This window comes from Silene latifolia, chromosome 11 (assembly GCF_048544455.1).
Source record: "Silene latifolia isolate original U9 population chromosome 11, ASM4854445v1, whole genome shotgun sequence".
NCBI classification, from domain to species: domain Eukaryota; kingdom Viridiplantae; phylum Streptophyta; class Magnoliopsida; order Caryophyllales; family Caryophyllaceae; genus Silene; species Silene latifolia.
This window is the reverse complement of record NC_133536.1, coordinates 204,275,416-204,286,767: the sequence shown is the minus strand read 5'-3', so window position 1 is coordinate 204,286,767 and position 11,352 is coordinate 204,275,416. Positions and strand designations below refer to the sequence as shown.

The window sequence follows — 11,352 nt, the reverse complement described above, 5'->3', positions numbered from 1 at the left end:
TCCTTAATTAAGACGACATTAAAATTTAGACGGATCGAGTACATAGCACTCCATCCGACTTAAATTTAAGATAGATAATACCGTTTTAAATGAAAATTTGTGGACAATTTTACCCACAAAATCACAAAGATCAAACCCTCAAAAACATCCCCATTATCACACAAACATATAACTTAACAACTCAAATATTAAAAAACAGTCAAATTTCAAGATATTAAACACAATCATGAGTACTATCATTTCATCAATTGGTCTCTCTTGTGACGGGTTACCATTTGTGACGGATATTTTGTGAGATAAAATGGTAACAAAATGGGTTAGTGGAGAAAGGGGACCACATGAATAGTGTTGCAGAGAGAGAAAAAGTGGGTACATTGTGAGGTAAAATGGTATCCGTCTTCAACTTGTGACGGATATGTCATGTCTTCAATGAGAATTTGTGCATTTCATTTGGTTTGAGAGAGTCAAGAACAATTGATTATTGCTCCTCTTGTTCCAATTATTTGTTTGATTTTTTTTATGAAGAATATTTTAATTAAAGATAAATAAATAATTGTGACGGAAAAATTATTATTTCATCCCACTAATCAATCTCTAGGTTCATATTTCATAGCATCTAGACTTTCATAAAATTGGAAATTGTGCAACCTTTCATAAGATATTACATGAACAATCCTTTATTTTTAAGTAGTTATGTCATGTAGGCATGTAGCTAGCAATTCAACATGAATACAAGAAAGTAGAAACACTTGTGTAGAACTTTACTACCATATTACACACAAGAATCACACAAGAATCAGAACCTTCACATTCTTATATGCATATATCAACCGGACAAATATCATACTCCTCCATCAATAGTTATTTATTCATTTAGAAACAAAGACAAAAAAAAGAGGGTTATTTTGAACCATAAAAAATTATATTATCCCACTTATTTAGGAGATGACCCACAATAACTTAGCCAAAATAGAAAAAGATAATTATTGATTGAAATATCCTTGAAAAGAAATACAGTAGCAACTATTAACTGGGACGGAGTACAACTTTTATATTACACTATCCCATATTGCTAAGTTGTAAATTTCACTATCCGATTATAAATTTGTAAATTTTACTAATGATTATCATACCACAATCTAATATAATGTTCACAAATTCTTATTTGTGACGGAGATATCCGTCACAAATAAGAGACGGGTCAAATACATACCATTTAACTCAATGTGGTACCCGTTTGCATGGAAGCCTGCGCTGACAGCACATCAAAAGGGGGCGGCTTCACTGTTGGCGACGCATGACTTGTGTACTGCAAAGATTATTCTATTGCCAATTTGTACTTTGGTTAACATATTTAATTCCAATAATTTGCAATAAGTGTATCTTGCATTAAATGTTTCTGAGATCTTTGCTCCCCATGCACAACCCTACTTCCATTTCACCATGATTTTGCACAACAATTTGCTTTCATTCTCATAATTCTGATCTTCTTTCTACATTTTCCTTTTATTCTCTATAATTTACAACTAAAATGTCGTAAAAATTTACAACTTTATTATCTCATAGTTCAAAAAAAATGGAGGATCTTGAACAAACCTTTACAGAAATGTTAGTTGATGGTGCCCTAATCGTTCCAACAACAATGGAATGTGCAGATAATAATCATGATGGGATAATTGATCAACCTTCAACAGAAAACACGACGACTAGAGGTAGAGGTATGCCTTTTTTACGCCATTTTTCTGTTCAGAAGGTAGGGCAAATTATTGTTATTATTAATGTTACTATAATACATTTTAAAATCAAGGAAATAACATGTTATTGAATTATATTGATGTGTTTGTGACATTTATATTGCATTATATTGATGTGCAAATCCTCAGTGGGCATAAAGTTTTTTTTTGTTAAGTTTTACCATCATGAACTGTAATATTAGCTTATAGTTTTGATGCATACCATATATGTTTGATTTTACTGTAATATAATGGATGTTTACATTTATCGGTCTTTTCTCATCTTGTTGGTCCAAATTTCAGCCTGTCAGTTTATTAATTTGAATATTATTTGTAGGTTTTCAGTGCAGCATATGTGTATGATATAACGGATGTTTAAATATAATACGGTTGTTTAAATATAATGGATGTTTACATTTTCGGTGTTAATGGCTTTACTGTTAGTCCTAATGTCACCCTGTCAACAATAATGCATATTGTTATTTATCTGTTTAATGTGTGCATTTTCCTACATAATGTCACCCTGTCAACTACATTGGACCAGCTTACTTGGAAACAAATTTTGTACGTCAAACAAATCTGTCTAATTTTCGTCCTTATGTAACCCTGTAACTAGAGTATGGATAAATATGTAAATGCAGATGTTGCTATTTATGTTATAAATGTTTACACTTTATTGCCTAATGTGACCCTGTAAACCTATGCAGGTACAGACTATTCAAAATCCCTATTGGGAATGAAAGCAGAGAAATGAGAATTAATTTATGAGATGTTCAGGAAACACTCACAGGCCATTGGTTTCAGCATTAGGAAAGCAACTTCTCGTAGAGCGAACGGAAGTGGTACACCCGTATTCGAGAGATACTTTGTATGTTCATGTGCCGGAGTACATGCAAATGGTAATAGGCGAGACGATAACGGCAATCCTTTGAGGAATTCTGCAGTCACACGTTGCCAATGCAAAGCCGGTTTAAGGACACAAGTGAATGAGGACGGGCAGTGGGAGGTAATGCAACATGCCACAGAACACAACCATGAGCTGACTCCCCCTCAATGGCAACAACACCACCGCTCGGAGAGGAGAATTACTGATGCTGAGGAAGAGGCTATAAGGGCCTTGACTGAAGCCTTTGTAGCCCCCTCGGTTCAATACAAAGTGGCAGCTGCTGTAGCGGGGGGCGATGTATTCGTCGGACACACCAAGAGGGATCACATCAACTTTGTTCATAGGCTGAAGATTAAAGCGATCGAGGGAGGTGATGCAGCCACGCTAATTAATCTTCTCACTAAAAGACAAGCTGAGGATCCCGGGTTTTTCTTTGGAGTCGAATTCAACAAAGAAGGGAGACTCCACCACCTTTTCTGGTGTGACTCGATGATGAGGGAGGACTACCGATTGTATCATGATGTTGTCATCTTTGACACAACGTATCGCACTAACAGGTACAATCTGATTTGTGGTGCATTTGTCGGTATAAATAACCACTGGTCCAATGTCATGTTTGGGTGTGCTTTCCTATCCGACGAGCAAGAAGAATCATTCCAATGGTTGTTCAATGTGTTTAATGAAGCTATGGGTGAGGATGCTCGTCTTGTCTCCATTTTCACTGACCAAGACAAAGCTATGACAAATGCAGTTGAAGGGTATATTCTATGTCCTTCTGTTAAATTTCGCATGTTGAGTCATGCCACCATTATGTGACCACTTCACTTTGTATATCATTAATCCGAAATATGATAACAAATTAGGCAGATGGAAATGCTGAGGTCACAACTGCAGAAATCACTATATTAAGATCTTATGTTATTAGATCAATAACATATGTCACCATATTTTACTAAGTCAAATGGAAACTCAAATGACAACAATTTTCCAAACTCTGTCAACATATTTTAGTAATCAACCTTTTAAGGTAAATTAAAGATGTCACCATATGAAGCACTTAGGTAATTACATGGGAAAAAAAATATAGCTATAAACTTAAGACCTCTATACGCTAACATTGTCTTCTGTCCTTAGTAGGCACAGACTATGTCTAGTTAATTATTCAATATGTGACCACTTAACCTACGTTTACAATTGTCAAACAATTGACAACATATTTTAATAATCAGCTCTTTGACTTAAGTTGAAGATGTCACCATATGAAGCACTTATGTAATCCCATTTAATGGCAACATTTTTCGTAGATATATAATCATATTATACTGTTGAACTTGTGTGTTAATTATTAAAATGTCACCATATGAATCATTGAAATCTTGTCTTCAATTGAACATCGCAAACATAAATATATGACTTCTAATGCTAACATTTCTCTTCTGTCTCCATACAGATATACCCAGAAAGCAGGCATAGGCTATGCCAATGGCACATCCAACAGAACGCCATCTCACACTTTGGTCATTTAAAGCATGATAGGACATTCCAGAATTTGTTCAACAAATGTCTTAATGGTTGCTTTAACGAAAAGGAATTGACGACATGGCAAAGAATGACGACAGAGTATGGTGTTGAGAACCACCCATGGTTCAATAGATTGTACAGTTTACGAATTAAATGGTGCACTGCATTGAATAATCAGTATTTCTCAGCGGGTATCCTTTCTTCCCAAAGGAGCGAGAGTACAAATCATGCTATGGGGTTCCAAGCTTCAAAAACAACATCAGTCACTGAATTCTTTGGAATATATGAGACGACCGTGAGGAGGTGGAGAGGAGAGGAGGAGCGGAAAGAATTCAACTCTATAAGAGCTGCCCCTACATCCGTGTTCCCCCTTGTAGACCTTCTACAACATGCATCTCAGATATACACTATGGAGCTGTTCCGTGTGTTTGAGAAGGAGTTTGGACTTGCAATGGGCACCCGGGCCGCACTTATCACCCATGAAGATACCACCTTAATTTATAGTGTCGACACGGTTGGCAACGAGGGGTCTTCCCATCATGTCACTTATAATTGCGGGAACAACTTGTGTGTTTGCACTTGTAGGAAGTACCAAGTAATGGGCATCATATGTTACCACATCATACGGGTCCTGCACATGCATTATGTGCAGGAGATCCCAGCTAGTTGCATCCACAGGAGGTGGACGAAATTTGCAAAAACGGATGTCTGGAAACGTTTACTACCTTCTGATATGCGCCAAAGTGCTGCAAATGAGGCCATTAATTGGCGACGTTCAACCCTCACCAATGTCCACAATCTCATAACAAAGAGCCAGAAGGTAATGGAGGTAAGGGTAATTGTGGAGAAGTTATTTGAGGCGACAAATGCTGAAGTAATAGTGGTACTGCAGAAGCTTTCTGTGGACGCCAAGACAAACACTCAAACAACCGAAGAGCGCCCTATTCTTGATCCTATCCATGTAAAGACGAAAGGTAGGAGCGCAAGGAAAAAAAGCGGACTTGGAAAGAAGAAGAAGGCCAAAAAAGCTGCTGCAAACGATGGGGACGCATACACCCCAATACCCCATCTCCTGTGAACGTCGCTGATATGGTAACATTTTGACCTTTTGCAAACCACAACGCATCAAAGCTACTGCCACTTAGCCATAGGGCGTGGAAGACATCACTGTTGTGACCATTATTGTATTATTTGTTAGGTTATCTAAAATGGTCTGATATTTTGTCATTTTGAAATATGTCGTAATGTTTGGAAGTATGGTCTGCTTTTTGGAAAACGATGTACCGAATTAATGTTACCATTATTGTACAATCTGTTAGCAGATCTTAAATTAAAGGTTTTCACTTTTTAAAGGCATGTTGCCATTCTTGGACTATATGTAACTATAAATATTTGGTAACATTATTGCTGAAAGTATAAACAGCCATTCTTGGACTATATGTAACTATAAATATTTGGTAACATTATTGCTGAAAGTATAAACAGCTTAGGGTTGCCACTCTTTTAAAGTATAGGAATTATTCTTCCAACATATGTTACCAAATATAACATGGTAACATAATTTTTCAAACTGTAAACCATTTGAGTTAGTTAATTTTATTCTAAGAAACAATGTTGAATTAAAGGCTGCTTTATGACTCGTTAAACGATGTCCTTATTTTTGCACAATATGATACCATAATTATATGTATACACTTGACATTTTTAAATAATTCAGCGCTTGGAAGGATATGACATTGGCCTTTGATAGTTTAGACACTATTCTTGGAACATATGTTACTAAATAGAACACGGTAACATAATTGGTCTAAGTATAAACCATCTGCTTAGGTAACATTTGTTCCTATTTTTATACGAAATGGGACAACTTAAAACACCCATATAAGGGAGGGGAAACACAACTGGATAACAAACAAAGAAGTCATAGCTATACAAACACAAATATTCAGCCAACCTACCGAACATGTCCGAAAATAAGGCCGTACAACAGGGCCATAATTAACATCCAAAATGAGGCCATACATTACGGCCATATCTAATATCCAAAATAAGGCCATCCATCAGGGCCATATTAATTATCCAAAATAAGGCCATACATTAGGCCCATAAACAACATCCAACCATGACACGTCTACTACTTCGGGGCAGCTGATTTCCTCGCCTTGCTGCGGGTGTTAGTCGGGCCGGTTCTCTGACTAGTAACGCCAATGTCATCAAGGCCAAGAGAAAATGAAGGCGCCTCCACCATCTCCACATTCACAAGTGCGTCCAACTTTTCGCCAAGCGCATTCCAAGCAGCAACAAACCCCGGTGAACCCAACGCTTGCGTAAATGACCCCTGGGACTGTTCGCCTTCACCGACAGTACTTGCCACAGACCCTGACTGAAGCACGTCTGCAAGTCCCTCATGGGCTGCCAACTCATGCATTAGGCTCTTGTGCATAACGGAGACCACTGAAAGGTTCCTCCTTGTTGTCATCCAATTGCGGACTCGCACCTATACCAAAAGAAATGATATAATGTAAACATAGAATGAAATGATATAATGTAAACATAAAATGAAATGATATAATGTGAACATAACCAATGCAGATGGTCACATAATGTTTGCAGACGTAAACATTACAAACCTCAAGAATGTTAGCTGCCAACATTTACAACCACTGGTAACATACTGTCTGAAGACATCAACATTAAAAAAGATGAAAGAGGAGAGCGTACATCATCATAAGAGGCCTGCAATTCCTCATCAGTCGGAATGCCTTCAGGTAGTGGGAGTTGAAGAAATCTGGACGGAGGGTCCTGGACATTTCTGCGACGGTACAAGCGCTTCACTTGGTGCCTTGATATTGGATATGTGGGCAGCTCCCAAACACCAATCCCAAAGCCGCGATGATGCGGGTATGCAGCAATTTCCTGGGCCATTCTCTCCTTCAGACGCTCAAGAGTACAATGCTGAACAAGCGGTAGGCTAGTTGGTTCTGGGAGCCCCCACCAAGTCAGACGGTGGAAGTACATCAGCTGTAGAAACATGAGACAACCTCCTACATTTTTGGTGTCGTGGGACCTCCACGACGCAACTGCTCGGTTGAGACGTAGCAATACCAATGAACACCAGTCCAGCTGTGAAATAGAGTCCACATCCTCCACTGCTTTCACCAAGCGTAAGTCGATACGATTGTGCACCGTTGGTGCAAGGAAAGTCGCCATAGCAAATACCACAAACATTTTCTTAAAATCAGCACCCCCGTCAGGCAGCCCCATCATTGCTACTCTAACACTCTCTATTGATATCTCATCTTTCTTTGTGACCTTGAAACTTTCACGCCAAATCTGTGCCAATTCCTGATCGGTCCTCGGTTCTATAGTTTTGTCAGTACACGGTAGCATGAAGGCGTCGTAGACATCATATTTGGTTAGAACAAATTGGACATGGCGGTTAAACAAGAACATCCTCGAACTAGGGTCATATTTCTGGAGCAACCAGTCCACCATCTGATGATAAAAAGCGTGCGTCTTCAACTCTAGCAGCCTACCGAAACCGATGTCCTCGATATCCTTTTTCTGAGCTTCTGTTAGAATAGCAATCATATTGAACAATTGCCTCGGTGATGCATGGCCATCCACCTCCTTCTTTTTCCTACGACATAGTTCAAGCATATGTTAATACAATAAGTCTTGCTTGTGACGGGTTATCCGTCACAAGCAAGAGACGGGGCGAATAGTAGTGTTTTAGTGGAAACGGGTTGTGAGGGGATATGTGGCTGTGTCAGGAATTTGCATGGGGAAGGAAAAGAGATTTTGAGATAAATTATTAATTAATGCATCGTCCTTCCCAATGCAAAAAAACCGTCCACTTTTTCATTTTGAAAACCAATCATATTCATTATTATTTCCACATTTACTCCTCTTCATTCATCGTCCCAACTTTCTTTCTTCTCTCTTAATCCTCTCTCTTCATATTCTCATTATATAACCACCAAAAATACCCACAAATCAACCAAAATCATTATCATGCCAACGAAACAAGCAGCAAGAAGGGGGCCAAATAAGAAAACTACTAGAGGTCCAAAGGTGGATGATGCAGAAGAAGGTAATGGTATGTTTTTTGATTTATTAAAATAGTATGGGTTCGTTCATATTTTTGATATGGTTTCAATTTCAACTGGTTTGGATCATATTTTCTCTTATTCCTACTTAGTGGGTTTTTGGTTTCAATTATTGGGATGTATCGTCTACTTAGGGTTCATTAATGTTGTTTGTTCATTTTATTGTTGTTTGGTTCAGTGAATGAGGTCCAGGCAGAAGGCAGAGGAAAGAAAGTCGTGGCCGCAAAAGTGCGGGGAAAAGGTAAAGCGGTTGTGGCAGAAGAGGATGTGAACGAGGATGCGAATGGAGATCTTGCATGTCAGAGAAAGGGGACGAAGAAGAGGGTGACGTTCAGCATTGGTAATAGTAAAGGGAAGGATAAGGTTGTGGAGGAAGAGGAAGAGATTGAGGAGTCGGGTGAAGAAGACGCTGATGAGGATGAACAGGCGGATGATGATGACGAAGGCAAGTTTATGGTTTATAATTTTGTATTCACATTTTTCAGTAATTTGTTGGCATCTTAATAATATTTTCTTTCGCCATGAAAAGATCGTGTCAATGTCGCTGTCAATATGGCGGTAACGGTTGGGAAAAGCGCGCTGAAGAAGAAGGCGGTGTCAAAGCCAACTGAGGTCACTAAAGATAAAACCTTTTTCTAGTAAATGAGTTGAATGGTCTATGACATATTTTATGTGACCATTTTTTTGGTGTATATTACAAATCTGAAGTGGTTACAAATGGATCTATGTTGTGCACATTTTGTGTGCTAGATCTGAAGTGCTAAAACCTTTTTCTGGTAAATGATGTGAATGGTCTATGTCATATTTTATGTGACCATTTTTTTTTGGTATGTTACAAATCTTAAGTGGTTACAAATGGATCTATGTTGTGCACAGATCGTCCGCTAAAGCCGAAGGCACTGAAGATTGTAAAGGGGAAGACATAAGTTGGTGAGGGATCCAAGAAGCGGAAGGGGGATGACTCTTCGCTTGTGGTGGGAAAGTAAGTGATTCAACCTCATTTTTGGTGTGTTGTTGATAAATTGTTTATAGCTTGATAAATTGACACCATTTTTGTGTGTTTTGATTATAAAATGGGACAGTATTTGGGATAAATTTTTTGAATAATTTGGGATAAATTATTGTCGGTTGATGAACCACCTCTGTTATCACTTAGGTGGTTTATGTAGATAGATTTGTTTTGAATGTAAAATGTGACCAAATTTGTTATCACTTAGGTGGTTTATGATGGCATATGACATGACTGTATATATGGTGACTGAAGTCTAATTGAGATGGTGACAATTTTTTGATTAATTAGGAACAATTTGTATCTGTTGATTAACCTGCTTTGTGATCACTTTGGTTTATTATGTCATTAATTTACAATAACGAAATAAATATGGTGTCAAAGTTTGTGAATTTGGTGTTTTTTTGGGTTTATTTTGAATGTGAAATATGACCAAATTGGTTAAGAGTGATGTCATATGACATGGTTGTATATATGGTGAATAAAGTCTCATTGAGATGGTGACATTTTTTTTATTAATTGGGAACAATTTGTATCTTTTGATTAACCTGCTTTGTGATCACTTTGGTTTATTATGTCATTAATTTACAATAACCAAATAAATATGGATTGTATATGAAATGTTGCATCGTTTTATTTGTCACCATTTTTCATTTTATTGTAGCATTATTTGAATGGTATCAAAGTTTGTGAATTTGGTGTCTTTTTAGGGTTTGTTTTGAATGTAAAATGTGACCAAATTGGTTAAGAATGATGGCATCTGACATGATTGTATATATGGTGAATGAAGTCTAATTGAGATGGTGACAATTTTTGGATTAATTGGGAACAATTTGTCTCTGTTGATTAATCTGCTTTGTGATCACTTTGGTTTATTATGTCATTAATTTACAATAACCAAATAAATATGGACTGTATATGAAATGTTGCATCATTTTATTTGTCACCATTTTTCATTTGATTGTAGCATTATTTGAATGATGTCAAAGTTTGTGAATTTGGTGTCTTTTTAGGGTTTGTTTTGAATGTAATATGTGACCAAATTGGTTAAGAATGATGCCATCTGACATGATTGTATATATGGTGAATGAAGTCTAATTGAGATGGTGACAATTTTTGGATTAATTGGGAACAATTTGTATCTGTAGATTAACCTGCTTTGTGATCACTTTGGTTTATTATATCATTAATTTACAATAACCAAATAAATATGGACTCTATATGAAATGTTGCATCGTTTTATTTGTCACCATTTTTCATTTTATTGTAGCATTATTGGAATGGTGTCAAAGTTTGTGAATTTGGTGTCTTTTTAGGGTTTATTTTGAATGTAAAATGTGACCAAATTGGTTAAGAATGATGGCATCTGACAGATTGTATGTATGGTGAATGAAGTCTAATTGAGATGGTGACAAATTGTGCATTAAATGGGAACAATTTCTGCCTATTGATTATGAACTTAGGTGGATTATCTTTGTCATCACTTTTGTAGATAATGTAGTTAGGTGACAATAAGCAAATAACTATGAACTTTATATATAATGCGGCACCGTCTTATTTGTGACCATTTTTTATTTTATTGTAGCATGATTTGAATGGTGTCAAAGTGATGTTAATTTGGTGTCTTTTTGGGTGTGTTCTGATTGAAATATGTGACCAAATTAATCATGAATGTTGGAAGCTATCTATATGTACTATATATATGAAATGTTGCATAGTTTTGTTTGTGACCAGTTATAATTTGATTGTAGCATGTTTGTAATGGTGTCAAAGTGATGTTAATTTGATGTCTTTTTTATATTAATATGTGACCAATTTGGTTAGGGATGTTGGTTACAAATATTAACATCACAAATTCTTATTTGTGACGGAGATATCCGTCACAAATAAGAGACGGGTCAAATACATACCATTTAACTCAATGTGGTACCCGTTTGCATGGAAGCCTGCGCTGACAGCACATCAAAAGGGGGCGGCTTCACTGTTGGCGACGCATGACTTGTGTACTGCAAAGATTATTCTATTGCCAATTTGTACTTTTGTTAACATATTTAATTCCAATAATTTGCAATAAGTGTATCTTGCATTAAATGC

At 36.9% G+C, this 11,352-nt stretch overlaps 1 protein-coding gene across 1 annotated transcript; it reads left to right on the top strand.

Annotated features, from left to right (window-relative positions):
- Positions 1–1,576: 1,576 nt before the first annotated feature.
- Positions 1,577–4,145, top strand: LOC141614728 (protein FAR1-RELATED SEQUENCE 5-like). Its single transcript, XM_074433474.1, has 4 exons — positions 1,577–1,718; positions 2,375–2,426; positions 2,511–3,377; positions 4,070–4,145. The coding sequence occupies exons 1-4, from the start codon at positions 1,577–1,579 to the stop codon at positions 4,143–4,145; spliced, it is 1,137 nt and encodes a 378-aa protein (XP_074289575.1).
- Positions 4,146–11,352: the final 7,207 nt, after the last annotated feature.